The 14431-nt window shown below is 46.9% G+C and overlaps 1 protein-coding gene across 1 annotated transcript in view; it reads left to right on the forward strand.

Moving 5' to 3' along the window:
- Nucleotides 1–10818, forward strand: part of LOC136668356 (inactive tyrosine-protein kinase PRAG1) — a 34256-nt gene extending 23438 nt beyond the window's left edge. The window contains exons 4-6 of the mRNA XM_066645835.1: nucleotides 43–182; nucleotides 3227–3984; nucleotides 6938–10818. Coding sequence (XP_066501932.1) covers nucleotides 43–182; nucleotides 3227–3984; nucleotides 6938–8032 — 1993 coding nt within the window. The 3' untranslated portion in view covers nucleotides 8033–10818. The remainder of the gene's footprint in view (nucleotides 1–42; nucleotides 183–3226; nucleotides 3985–6937) is intronic.
- The last annotated feature ends 3613 nt before the right edge of the window (nucleotides 10819–14431 follow it).

Genomic DNA, 14431 nt, shown 5'->3' on the forward strand with positions numbered 1-14431 from the left:
TGTGTATGTAACCTACATTGATGTGTGTGTGGTCTGCTGCAGGTGTGGTAAGCTGAGCGCGAGCAGTATGGAGCTGGACCGTCTCAGCCAGCAAGGATCAGTAGAGTCTCTGCCACAGTCTCTACGAGGAATCCACAGCAACACGGCCTCAACCGACAGCCTGCAGGCACTGTCCGACCCTGGTGAGTGGACTACGTTTCCCACAGTGCATTGCACCACACATCGCCTTACGTCCAGTGGACCACATGTCCTGTCGTTCAGTAGGATATTTCTGCCATTAATTAACTGCAGCACTTATCCCCAAGTCCATGTGTAACCTACGGTGGTGCAGCAGGTTAGTGTCGCAGTCACACAGCTCCAGGGGCCTCGAGGTTGTGGGTTGGAGTCCCGCTCCGGGTGACTGTCTGTGAGGAGTGTGGTGTGTTCTCCCTGTGTCTGTGTGGGTTTCCTCCGGGTGACTGTCTGTGAGGAGTGTGGTGTGTTCTCCTTGTGTCTGTGTGGGTTTCCTCTGGGTGACTGTCTGTGAGGAGTGTGGTGTGTTCTCTCTGTGTCTGTGTGGGTTTCCTCTGGATGACTGTCTGTGAGGAGTGTGGTGTGTTCTCCCTGTGTCTGCGTGGGTTTCCTCCGGGTGACTGTCTGTGAGGAGTGTGGTGTGTTCTCCCTGTGTCTGCGTGGGTTTCCTCCGGGTGACTGTCTGTGAGGAGTGTGCTGTGTTCTCCCTGTGTCTGCGTGGGTTTCCTCCGGGTGACTGTCTGTGAGGAGTGTGGTGTGTTCTCTCTGTGTCTGCGTGGGTTTCCTCCGGGTGACTGTCTGTGAGGAGTGTGGTGTGTTCTCCCTGTGTCTGCGTGGGTTTCCTCCGGGTGACTGTCTGTGAGGAGTGTGCTGTGTTCTCCCTGTGTCTGCGTGGGTTTCCTCCGGGTGACTGTCTGTGAGGAGTGTGGTGTGTTCTCCCTGTGTCTGCGTGGGTTTCCTCCGTGTAGTTTCCCATTTTTATGAAAACAATATATAAGAAGTTATGTGTTTATCTGGTAGAGAGACTGTTCAGTGCGGTGCCCACTTGTCCATGTCAAAAGCATCCATTTGCTAAGATGCTTATGGCGAGGACAGCCCTGTCCGCTCCGGTTTGGAGCTCTTTCTATAAATATTTCTACAACAGGCAGCTTTATAGAAACGCGGGGCCGGTCAACGTCAGCATCAGTCGGCCTCAAAAGACCAAGGCTAAGTTCTGGCATCCCATTAATGTGTGTAAGCACGACTTCCCAGAGACCGAGGAGAGATAATGATGGAGAGAGAGAGGGAGATAAAGAAAGGATAATGATGGAGGGAGGGAGATAAAGAAAGGATAATAAGAGGAAATAAGGGTTTTCAGTCGTTTATCACAGGGAGTTGTTCTGATGTTCTTATTCCCCATGAAGCCACTAATCTGGGTCCCCACCTCTTAATTAAAGTGTACACATTCTCTCTCTCTCTCTCTCGTGGTGTAGTGTAAAATAAAATTGCAGCTTCACTGTTTGCAACTGTATTTAGCCACATCTTGCGTAGACAGTACAGTACTAACACAGAAACACCACTGATGATGGCGCAGTATCAGATACTGTAATACGTACATGTTAAGTGTTTCCAATCTCGACATAGTCAGGTAACCACACAGTATTGGGCCAATTTATTGTAGTGAGTGTGATATTGAGGTGGGTCCGGCGCCTCCCCAGAATCACTGTGCTCAACGCAGGAACACACCCTGGAGGGGGCGCCAGTCCTTCGCCGATCCACCTACCGACGTGTGTTTGTTTTGGACGGTGGGAAACTGGAGGAAACCCATGCGGACACAGGGAGAACACTTCATTATGTTAAATCAAGTGTGCTGTTGGTTTAACAAATCCATACGATCAAGAACATCATCTGGAAGCACACTTTGCTTGTCGCACTCGCTCACAACATATAAAGGTTTATGAATAGTTTACGGTTTGTTTATTAATTTGGTTGTAAACACATAGTGTTTGTTGTTTGCCAAATAGTGAGCCCACATCCATCTGCACTGTTAAACCTCAGATTGTGCAAAATACGGACCTTACTTTGTATTCTCCATCAGTCGACATTAATCCCGTGAGCTTCAGCACACACCTGCTAATATGTTTAACCATTTAACTGCCAGGTTTAATCTATAAACCACCGATAGACTTTGATGATAAAGACATTTGAATAGTACTGTACTTCATCAAACACTTGGACCTGTCATTGGGAGGTGACCTGAGATCTTCAGCCATCCGGGGCTTGGGATCCAGGAGGGCATGGCTGTCTTCGCTCTCTGGGTAGGAGCGAAGGCTTTTGGTCTTCCCTCATCTCACACACAATGCAAGTCAGCGCAGGCGGTTGTTAACTACCTTAGCAGATCTGTGTATAGCTATTAGCGTTCAAACACTGCGCCTCTGTTAAACATTAACTCACACTCCTGGAGGCAGGCGGTCTGTCTCCACACAAATAATCAGTCTACACCTCCCTACACCTTACGCTTAAACACACCATATATCCACGCACTGTTACTGACAAACAGACGAGGTACCAGGGAGGGGTCTGAGGCGTGTTTAGCCGTCATAACTCTGTTATCGGTTCATCTGTGAGAGAGAGAGAGAGAGAGAGAGAGAGAGAGGGGGGGGGGGGGGAGGGAAAGGGAGAGAGAGGGTTAGAGAGGTGTAGAGGGAGAGGTAGAGGGAGCGGGTGAGAGAGGGAGGGAGAGGTAGAGGGAGCGGGTGAGAGAGGGAGGGAGAGGTAGAGGGAGAGGGTTAGAGAGAGAGAGAGAGGGGAGAGGGAGGGGGGAGAGAGAGAGGAAAAGGGAGAGGTAGAGAGAGAGAGAGAACGAACCGAGGGGGGAGGGGTGAAGGAATGTGGAAGTTTAATTAACCAGCATTTTTTTTTCCTCCAGTAAACAATCCTATAACTAAACTGTTCCTCGATACCTCTGTTATGACGTTAGTGCTTTTGAGGGTAAATCAAATTTGCCCTTGAATGAATGGGATTGGAATGACTAGCGCCTGTATTCGCTTGTTCCTGAGTCAGTTCTGGCAACTTTCCGAAAATGCATCATCAAATAAAATTCTTCAACATGCTCCATCTTACTTCCCTTCTCAAAGCCAACAGCCTCCCAGAGGCCTTCGTTCCAATTATTCTAAAGGATTTATGTGAAAAAGATCAACAGTTGCAAAAATAATCTCTCCCTGTTTTCCTCCAGGTGCCCAGGACTCGACGCTCCGCTCCTGCCCGTCTCCGTTCCCAAACAGCCCCTTGGCATCCTCCCCCAGTTCCCCTCGTCCTGACCCATTTCCAAGCAACAGTTTGGGTCGGCAGCTACAGCCTCCACCGCTGCCGGAAAAGAAGCTGGTGAATCGCACCGCGTCGGCTCCTGGAGACTCAGGGGTCCGGGCGGTGCCCGTCGCGAGGCCACGGCTGCCATTCGGTGGCTCTGAGAGCAACGTCAGTGGAGGTAACGCAGCAGGAGTCCAGCCGACCAGTCCTGTAGAGCCACGGCCCGTATCGTCCTCCGTCGACTTACTGGATGCCAGCCATCGCCAAACTAAAGGCCATGGGCGCCTGGGCTACCACGGCCGGGGAAGCATAACTTCCTCCTCTTCTCCACAGCTAAGCATGCTGGCGCCTTCTCATGGAGCGAGCCATGGCACAAATTCAAGTGCAAACCATGGCACCAACCCCATGGGTTCCACGCTGCAGCTCCACACTCTGCTGAGTAACATGGACAGTCGAGAGTGTGTGTACTCGAAACTGGGCGGCCTTTACGCAGAGTCACTGCGGCGGCTGGCGCTAAAATGCGAAGAGCATTTCACCCGGAGCCAGAGGGACCCAATGCGCTTTGACGAGAGCAACTGGTCGCTCTTTAAACTAACCTGCAACAGGGCCAGCTGCCTGTCCGGCGACGCTGTCTACTACTCTGCCTCCTGCGCCTCCGACTCCAGCAACACCTACGCCGTGAAGGTGAGGAGATGACTTTCTATTGTTATTAGTGTTAATCTAGGAATTTAACATGTTAATGTATTTAACGCCAAGGTTCCTCCCATAATTCACTCTTTTTACAGAGCTAGCATTACATTCTAGCGATGTAAACAGTGTGGCAGCTATCACACCATATATTTATGGCGCAGCAGGTAGGTGTCACAATCACACAGCTTCAGGGACCTGGAGGTTGTGGGTTCTAGTCCCGCTCCGGGTGACTGTCTGTGAGGAGTGTGGTGTGTTCTCCCTGTGTCTGCGTGGGTTTCCTCCGGGTGACTGTCTGTGAGGAGTGTGGTGTTTTCTCCCTGTGTCTGCGTGGGTTTCCTCCTGGTGACTGTCTGTGAGGAGTGTGGTGTGTTCTCCCTGTGTCTGCGTGGGTTTCCTCCGGGTGCTCCGGTTTCCTCCCACAGTCCAAAAACACACGTTGGTAGGTGCATTAGAGACTCAAAAGTGTCCGTAGGTGTGAGTGTGTTTCGCCCTGTGAAGGACTGGCGCCCCCTCCAGGGTGTATTCCCGCCTTGCGCCCAATGATTCCAGGTAGGCTCTGGACCCACCGTGACCCTGAACTGGATAAAGGTTACAGATAATGAATATTTAAGTATTTATTTAAAATTCTTTAAAGCTTCAGTCTTTTTTCAGGTCACGATTAATTTCAGCAAATTGTGTGATTAATTAGTTTTTTTTACTGATCTTTGCCTACACCCTAATCAACATGTGTCAAGCCTTGTTTAGTAACGCTGTGGTTCTGTATTCACTCAGGTTCCATCTGTGTATCCACACCAGTTCTCTTCATAGCGGTGTAGCCCAGGCCTTTCAGCCTTTAGGCGTTCAGCTCCGTCCATTCATGCTGAAGTGATGTGGGGTGTTTGTTCTGCGGACAGTCTGTAGCAGAGTTAAAGATGTGGGGAGACGTTAAGCACTGTGCTGTTCCTGGCTTTCAGGAAGCAAGTGATGAATGGCCAGAAGAAAGTGATTCCTCTTGTAGAAGGAGAATTTTTGTTTCTGAATGAGTCTGTAGCATCCTGCCACGGCTCCCACAGCCCTTCACTGAATAAACACAAGAGCAGCCAAATCCATCGCCAGAAACGTCCCTCAGGAGCAGGATACGAATCAAACCGCGGCAGTGACCATGCACTGAGGCTTGTTTCTGGTTTGTAGCTGCTGCTGATTGGTTGCCTCCGCTGTAAACAGGTTGTTAGAGAGGAAGCAGGTTTCACAATACTATCGCACGTGTTTTATTTTATGTAACTACCAGGTCGTTTCCATTGTTAAAACGTCTCCGACCCATTCCTCAGTAACTCTTTAGTAAAGTTTCTGTTTATTGAGTTAATGGTGAATGCGTAGATGAGTAGTTTTTGGGGTTTGGGACTATACTTCTACACTAAATGATACTTAAAATACATTCCTTTTAAAAAACACTTAAAAATTCAAATGCATTTTTAAATAAATGCAAATCTAAACTCACATACTATCAGTAGCGATTAATTCAACCTGCATTGATTGAGGTGGCCTGATTAATGGTGAGAGATTCAGCATTTGCTTTGATGCCTGAAGCCAGTGTGTGTGTGTGTGATTAGTGTGTGTGTGAGAACAACGGGGTGTATATTGGATGGGTTGATCAGGAATTTCCATAGGATAGGAATATATTTTAAATATGTAGTGCTGGGGAGGGGCTAAAAAAACCCATCCTAATCTATATTTACTGTCACGTTGATTACATTTCACAGTGATTTACAGTTTTAATAAAACTAAAAAATGCAGAATAAACACGAAGTTGGAGGCTTGCCCAAGGTCTTTTATTGATGTGGGTGCCCAATCAGGGAAAATAACCTCAGTCTGCTTTGTTGGGAGCGTGGGTTTCCTCCGGGTGACTGTCTGTGAGGAGTGTGGTGTGTTCTCTCAGTGTCTGTGTGGGTTTCCTCCGGGTGACTGTCTGTGAGGAGTGTGGTGTGTTCTCTCTGTGTCTGCATGGGTTTCCTCCGGGTGACTGTCTGTGAGGAGTGTGGTGTGTTCTCTCTGTGTCTGCATGGGTTTCCTCCGGGTGACTGTCTGTGAGGAGTGTGGTGTGTTCTCTCTGTGTCTGCATGGGTTTCCTCCAGGTGACTGTCTGTGAGGAGTGTGGTGTGTTCTCCCTGTGTCTGCATGGGGAGCATCGGTGTCACACACTACGCTATGCCAACCTATGCTAGTAGTAATAATGTTTATAATTATTATCTAGATTAATTATTATTATGGAGGTTATATATCCAAGCCATAATTATTGCAAAGGTTTAATTCCCTCATTCCCCACTGGGAAAGTAGATCCATGGCATCTGTTTCTCTGTTCCAATAATGCAGGCATCCAGCAGCAGGGTGTTTGTGTATTCTGCAGCATCATCAGCTCTGTGTGTAGGGCTTGCGTGAGAGATGCAGATTGAATTTCTAATACTGATCTAACAGTGCAGTCACGCAGTTTGTATCTGCACCACAACACCGTCATTTGGCACAAGCTCTCAGGGTCACTACACGCCCTAATACTGAATACTGATTAACCAGCTACAGACGACAAAACCTGCAGCTTAACTGTCGTTACAGAAAGAAAACCCAGCTCAGTTTTTCAATAAATGCAGTTTTCTGTTGTTTTTGAAAAGCATGGCCTCATAACTAGGCAGGATTGGCAAGTTTGTCAGGGCGGTTTTGGGTTTTACAAAGAGCTAGAGCCTGTTATAGCAATTGATAGATTTGTCATAGTATATGATGCAAACCTAGTACTGATTGTGTCTACCTACAAGGCTATGGTAATTCCTTCACCATTGGGAAGCAGTGGCACCTTGTGCAGGGTGTGTTCCTGCCTTGTGCCCAATGATTCCAGACCCATTCTAGAAAATTAATATATGTCTGAACAGTCTGATATGCTTAAACATCAGTTTTCTTGCTCTGTTGCCTTTCTGTGCAGATCTGTAAAGGCCAGACAGCTGACGCTAAGCAGGCTCATCTATACGGTCTCTCCGTCCAGCAGAACATTCCCCCGCATTACAACCTTCAGCAGGACTGTGGTCACTTCATCGCATGCGTCCCTCAGAGCATGCTGCCTGGCGAAGGCACCCCAGCCTCCGTCCCCGTTGAGCAGGAGCGAGTGGTCGTCATCACTCGGGAAGTCCCTCGGCAAAGTGCGGCAGACTTTGTCAAGGAATGGGCTTCGTTCCACCGGGCACAGCCTGAAGTGTACGAACGACGTGTGTGCTTCCTTCTCCTTCAGCTGTGCAATGGCCTGGAGCACCTAAAGAACCATGGCGTGACCCACCGTGACCTCTGCCTGGAGAACCTTCTGCTGGTGCCTCATCATCGTCCCCAACACGCCCCAGAATCGCCGTCCTCTGCAGACCCCCAGCAACAGCACCTGCCCCGCCTCCTCATCAGCAACTTCTCTAAAGCTAAGCAGCGAGGAGGCGCCGGCGCCGAGGACTCCGCCCCCCGGGACCACGCCCGACTGGCACCAGAGATTGTCTCGGCAGCTCAGTACCGCAAATTTGATGAGTTCCAGGCAGGAATCCTGATCTACGAACTGCTCCACCAACCCAATCCTTTCGAGCTAACACCCGCCCTTCGTGAGCAGGATTACCGGGCCGAGGACCTGCCGCTCATTCCCGCAGTCTCCATCTACTCAGCTGGGCTCCAGCGCCTGGCTCGACTATTGCTCCAGTCTGATCCCATCAAGCGCATCCACATCCAGGAGGCTAAGCGTGGGTTGCAGAGTCTGCTTTGGGGCCCGAGAAAGGAGCTCATGGAGCAGCAGTTGAGCCGGTCTGGAATCGGGGGCTCGTCCGGGATTGGAACTGGAAGCTTGGAACCACCCAGGCACGATGGTCTCCTGAACTGGCTGGATGTGAAGAGAGCTCTGTTGATGATGAAGTTTGCAGAGCGCTCGCTGGAGCCTGAAAGGAACGCTGAGTTGGAGGACTGGCTGTGCTGCCAGTATTTCTCCACCGCACATCCCACGTCCCTGTGTCACACTGCTGAACTGCTGTATTCAACGAAACCATCACACTGAGTATGTGGGGGAGATGTGCTTGCAAGTATTATATCTGTCCAGATTGTTTGTCAGGGGTCATCAACCCTCTTCATGGAGAGTCAGATGCCTAAGTCTTGGAGCTGACCTGTAGGAATGTAGATCATCAAGAGAAGGATTGGTGACAACTGTTGTTCTTTTTTTTGTTTTGTGTTACACTTCCATCTTTTATGCTTGGGTATCTTGTATTCTACCGGTTCTTAAACAATTGTTCAGGGTAACCCAGAGGGTCCATATTTTTGCTCTGTCTCTGTGCTCAGGGATTTGGTAAAAACTTGGACAATCCAGGGGTCTCTAAAAACCGTTTTGAAAACCACTGTTATAGACATTCTTAAACTTCCAGCAAACAACAATAAAAATGTGACAACTGCCAAAAGATCTCTTTAAACTGCCACCCAGTGTCTGCTTCCACCCTCTTGAGCACTCTCCACTTTTGTCCAACCTCTGTGGGCTTCACAAAAAGACCCAGGCATCCTCCAAACATGGAGCAGAGTCAAAACAAAGCACATAGTCCTCCTTCTGAGAGTAGAACTGGGACTCAGAGATTCATGGACTCCTGACAGCTTTTTTTTTATCTTATTTATTCTTCCGCAACAAACAAAAAAAAAGACACTGAAACTGCCTCACATTACTACTGCTTCTTTTTCCGGAAATTTGTTTCCAGCATTGTATTCACTGTTGTTTTTTTTCCCCCAGGTTTCTATCCAAGACCCTTGCGATTACTGTACTCTGTTTGTCTCGTTTCAGGAATCTTACTGACTTCACTTATTTAATCTCTTTCTTTGGCAGTGCACATATTCTATGTAGAATTTTTATGTATGCCCATCCTCCCGGCTGCTGGAATACCCTGTTTGAACAGTCAGCAGGTTATGGGGCCAGATATGATCTTGTAACAAGAATGTTTAGTTACAACCATGAGAAATTAGATTGGGAATAGAGTAGAAACGAAATGTGTTTGCAATTTTTTTGAAGGCTTAGCTGAATGTAGGGGGCGCTGGTGCCATCCAGCACTGTGTGATGGACAAACAAGTCTGGCGTTTGCACATGGACGTAGTGTAAGTCAAATTTCTTGTTAGAACATCACATCTGGCGCCACAAGGTTTTTCCCAGTGTTGCTCTTTTGCTCTGGGTGGATTAATCCTGTCGTCCCCTTCTTTGCATCTTTGGAAGGAAACTGTGAAACCGTCCAATAGTTGGGAGTAGATGTTATACTCTTGGTGGTCCAATGTGACTGTTCTACCGCCTGGTCCTAATGTTGTGTTCCTGATGACTGTGTTCAATGTTACACTGAAATGTGATAGATGTCCAGGTTTGTGGACGGCCCTTTCAAAGTGTCCAGGATTTGAAAGCGAGGAGGGGAAAGTGGATGCTGGTGTGACCTGCCTTAAGGGACAGTTCTTACCCAGAGCATTTAACAGCAGACAGCCCCCACAGAGGCCAGGAAAAGCCGTGAGGGGTGTCCTGTAAACAACAAGCCTCCACGCTGACTCAGCAGAACACTGCCACGATGCTGGGAGAAAGCGAGCGAGAGAGGGAGAGGTCTGAAATGAGGCTGGGAACACAGCCGGATGCATGATCGGTCCTCCTCATAAAAACCAGCACAGTAAAATAAAGGATAAAGGACAACCGCCTTTTAAGTCTGAGGCACATATGGGTTTCATTAACCTCCTGGTTTTTACTTTAACTTGAAAATGACCTGCTATGAATTCCTTTCACGAGTTAAAGGAATAGCTTGAAGAAGAAATAAAGATAAAGACCCACACTTTGCCTCAGGTGTAGTAACTCTGAGACATGACTGTTGTTATAGATGTTTGTTTCTTTAGCTTTGCCCCGTAGCAAAAATGCTACTGGAGCTAATTAGCTCATGGAAGCCTATATGTTTGTTTGCACTTTTTTGTAGATAATAGTGTGATAGTGTCAGTAACCACACAATGATGTCTAATACAGTTTACTGAACAATTCCTCACAGTTTGGGGTGAGTGGGTGATGTTTTAAGCATACGATGCTAATTTGTGTTCACAAGCTTTCATTGCTAGCTAACTACATTAGCCTCGGAGTTCAAATGTAAAGAAGCAAACTTCTAAAGGCTGAAGAAACATGTCTTGGCTGATTATCTTCATTTGAGCAAAGTGGAGGAAACCAAATTTGATTGGTATTGCAGAGCTAGCTCAGTTTTACTAGCTTTCTCATATTTGTACTGTACCCTTTACTCATAATGTGATCCCTGTTACGGTTTTGAGAATAAGTATTGATGTTTTCTGGTGATCAACAGCCAAATCAGTTCTCAGTTTAAGGTGAGGAAACTGCTCTAAGTGTAAAATATGTTTGAGAAGAATTGATGTGAAACTGGAATTTCACTGTTTTTTTTTTGTTTTTGTTTTTTTTGAAGTGAAAACTTAAACTTGTACATAAACCGTGTAAAGCAACCGCTCAAGCAGGTCTAAACAGCGATTCGTTTATCGGAGCCAGTTCGCTCTGATCACTGGAATGCTTCTGTTTGTTTCTTTGTTTGTTGGAGTATTTGTTTTTAGTCCCATGTCTGGAGCGCTGTTGCCTGCCGTGTGCATGCTTTAGCACCGTTAAACTGTGAGGCTTCTCCCTAAAGGCCACTGACTGCAAGAAAAATAGACAACGATCAGCTCATAGCTTGATGTAAAATTATAACCATGGCGTAACTTTCCAGAAACGCTCCAAACATTAAGGTCCTGTATTAACCTGCCACGTACTGTGTATTGTATGCTCCGTCTACATCTGCCAATAAACTGTAAATACCTTTTCATCCACTGTGAACGTGCTTTTTTTGTTTTGAGAACACTTTCTCACAGACTTCTTATCCATGTCAGCTTTCAAGGTGGGGAAAAAACCTCACCACATCATGGGAAAGGCAAACCAAAAGTGCTGATTTGCTCATTCCTGGCTATCTTCCCATCTACCTGCCATCCAAGAAGGATTAGAGCAGTGAGGAGGAAATTCAGTCGACCAGAATACTGAGGAAACACATGACAATAATAATTTCAGTAAATATAGTCACACAGCTCCAGGGCCCGCTCCGAGTGACTGTCTGTGAGGGGTGTGGTGTGTTCCACACGGACACAGGGAGGTTTCCTCCGGGTGACTGTGAGGAGTGTGGTGTGTTCTCCCTGTGTCCACATGGGTTTCCTCCGTGTAACTGTCTGTGAGGAGTGTGGTGTGTTCTCTCTGTGTACACATGGGTTTCCTCCCACAGTCCAAAAACACACATTGGTAGGTGGAGTGGAGACTCAAAAGTGTCTGTAGGTGTAAGTGAGTATGTGTCACCCTGTGAAGGACTGGCACCCCCTCCAGGGTGTGTTCCCGCCTTGTGCCCAGTGATTCTGGGTAGGCTCCAGACCCATCGCGACCCTGAACTGGATTGAAGGTTTGCAGACAATAAATGAATGTAACATCCACAGCAAAACATTAATGTTAACAGGGATAAAAGTAACCTTCTGTGAAATGTTATTTGTGAAATCAGATATCCAGTTCTTCCCACAGTTAAGACTCAGATTTCTCAAATGGGCTCAAAAAAAATGTCTGACATAGTGATAAAGAAGTGTATAACCCGCAAAAATAGTTTTTGAATGGTTCTTTAGTAAAATCAGTGTTCTTCTGTAGAACCACAACCTACTCAACACATAAACCTTTCCCTGTCTGGTTAAATGCTTCTTCTCTGACAGAAAATGTTTTTTTTGGGGTTTTTTTCTCGGAAGAACCTAGGTGCCTAGAACCTGCTGCAAGTTTGTTGGAAAAAAAAAAATTCTGAATCCATGACTAGTGTTGAGACCTGTAAGACCCATGCTCATCAATTAACGAAGGCTCCCTGGAGAAGGCTAGTCAGGGAGCTAGCACTAGGCTAAGCTTGTTGCTTCTCCCAAAATCTGCCTGGTGATTTCTGAGTCCTCCATCTCATCCCCGGCTCAAAAGCTCATTCCAGCCTTTTTGTCATAGGTGGAATGTGTTGCTATGGAGCGGCAGCCAACGGAATGCCGTTCCCAAGGAAGACCCCTGTCTCCCCACACCCCACCCCTCGAACACACACACACAGAGGACAGAAAGCTCTGGCACGGCTCTTTTGTTTCCCCCTGACCGGCCGGCTTGTGTCTTGCTGCACTGAAACACATCACAAAGGGCTTTGTAAACGACACACAATGGAGGCCTTCAGAAGCAGCTAATGAACTGAAACCTGAGGAAGGGGTTAATGTTTCTGCGGCGTGTCCGGTGGCGAGGTGGGAAATATGTCCAAGAAACAAGAAGCTGGAGGATGTAATGGTCCCTTAAAGTACATTTTAAAAGTATGCAATCACTGTTTTCAATCCTAATGTGGTCAAGGGGTCTTTATTGCCCTTTCTCAATATAACGTGTGCATTGGAACAAAATGCACTTTTTCAGGCCTAAGCAGCATATTACACACACACACACACACACACACACACACACACACACACAGAGCAACGTTTCTCTATTTAATCCCGCTGTTCAAAAGTTAAGTCACTTGTTTTATTTCTAAAAGAATGTAACTTGAAATAAAAGTTGGACACGGGTCAGAGTCCTTTGCCACAGTCAAAGCTGTATCTTGTCTCCTCTCCTATTTGTGGTGGCCCTTGACTTCATCATAGGAGAGGTCCTACTGGGACCAGGGACGGTCAGAGCTGTCTCATCAATTTTAATTTGGTGCACAACATCATGTTATCGAAGCCATGAAGCAGCAAATCTCAGACTGCTATCAGTGTAAATAAATCAAGCCATGCAACCAGAAGGCCAAAGATCAAGGTCGAGGAGCAGGACTAGGAGGAGGTGAAGCAGCATTATTAGACGAGATGGAAACTCTCGCTTAAAAAGTGCATTGTAAAGTGTGCAGACAGAGGGAGTAGTGAGTCTTATCTTTTGAGTTTAAGTTCTCAATTTCAACTTAAATCCAAATCTAAATGTTTATAACTTGGCCCATATTTTCCACCAAAAAAGTAGTTCCAGCGAACATAAAACAGCCATTTTTGTTACTTAGCGCCCAGTGCCGTGTGGAATGATACAGATACGGAAATTAATGTGCTGTTACCAGACATAACAACACGTGTAAGGCGGCTAATTATAGCCCTCTCTTTCCCTTTGCAACACTGCCCTCTGGTGGTAGCTTTAAACTTTAATGCCAGTTCACAGCATACCCACTAGGGGGAGACACAACCTCACATATCATTTACTCATTCACTTTCTTAGAAATAAACAGCTGTAAACACTGGCCATATTATAATAAAAACACCCTCTTCTACTTCCATTCACTGGCCACTTTATTAGAAACATCCCTTTCTATAGCTAGTCACTGGGCCACTTTATTGGAAACACTTGGCCATTTAATTAAAAATACTAGTCGCATGGAACCGAAAGTGAGGCAGAAGGGACTTGAGGGGAAGTTTAAAAAGCTGCATTTTGGAACTCTAGACAGAGAGCTTGAGTCAGACGTCTCTCATGACTCATAGCTTATTTAAATAAAAAATGTGGAATTAAAGATTAACTCTGGATGAAGGAGTGGAATCTTGTTGTGTGCAAATGTGTGCAACCCAGAGTTTAATGTATTGGGATAGAGTGTACAGTCTGTTTTACTGTATCATCTTGGGTTTAAGGAAATGCCAGCAACAACCCTTCTGATCCCACACACCCCAGCCACTCTCTGTTTCAGCCTCTGCCGTCTGGAATGAGATACCGGAAGATCAAAGCCAGAGCCACCAGATTCAAGAACAGCGCACAAGCTGTTAAACTGGTCACACCAGAAGCCCCAACTAGAACACGAACACACAATATGGAGTCCCCCCAGTTACTTAGCGTATCTATGCACTGAGCTCCACCAGCTCTTGGGGCTGTACGCACACTGCATTTTAACTGGAACTCTCTGTGCTTGAATAATTGAACATGATACTTTCCATACTTATTGTATACTCTTGTATATTTGCACATATGGAAACGTACATGTGCTGTACACTTTATGAGAATAACTCTGGGGCACAGTTTACACTGTTCACATATTGTACACAAACACCTAAGGTGCTATCAATCCGAGTATATATCTGATTTTTAAAAACATATTTATTTGTGGCGGCACGGTGGTACAGCAGGTAGGTGTCGCAGTCACACAGCTCCAGGGGCCTAGAGGTTGTGGGTTCGATTCCCGCTCCGGGTGACTGTCTGTGAGGAGTGTGGTGTGTTCTCCCTGTGTCTGCGTGGGTTTCCTCTGGGTGACTGTCTGTGAGGAGTGTGATGTGTTCTCCCTGTGTCTGCGTGGGTTTCCTCCGGGTGACTGTCTGTGAGGAGTGTGGTGTGTTCTCCCTGTGTCTGCGTGGGTTTCCTCCAGGTGACTGTAAGGATTGTGGTGTG

Source organism: Hoplias malabaricus, chromosome 15 (genome assembly GCF_029633855.1).
Source record: "Hoplias malabaricus isolate fHopMal1 chromosome 15, fHopMal1.hap1, whole genome shotgun sequence".
NCBI classification, from domain to species: domain Eukaryota; kingdom Metazoa; phylum Chordata; class Actinopteri; order Characiformes; family Erythrinidae; genus Hoplias; species Hoplias malabaricus.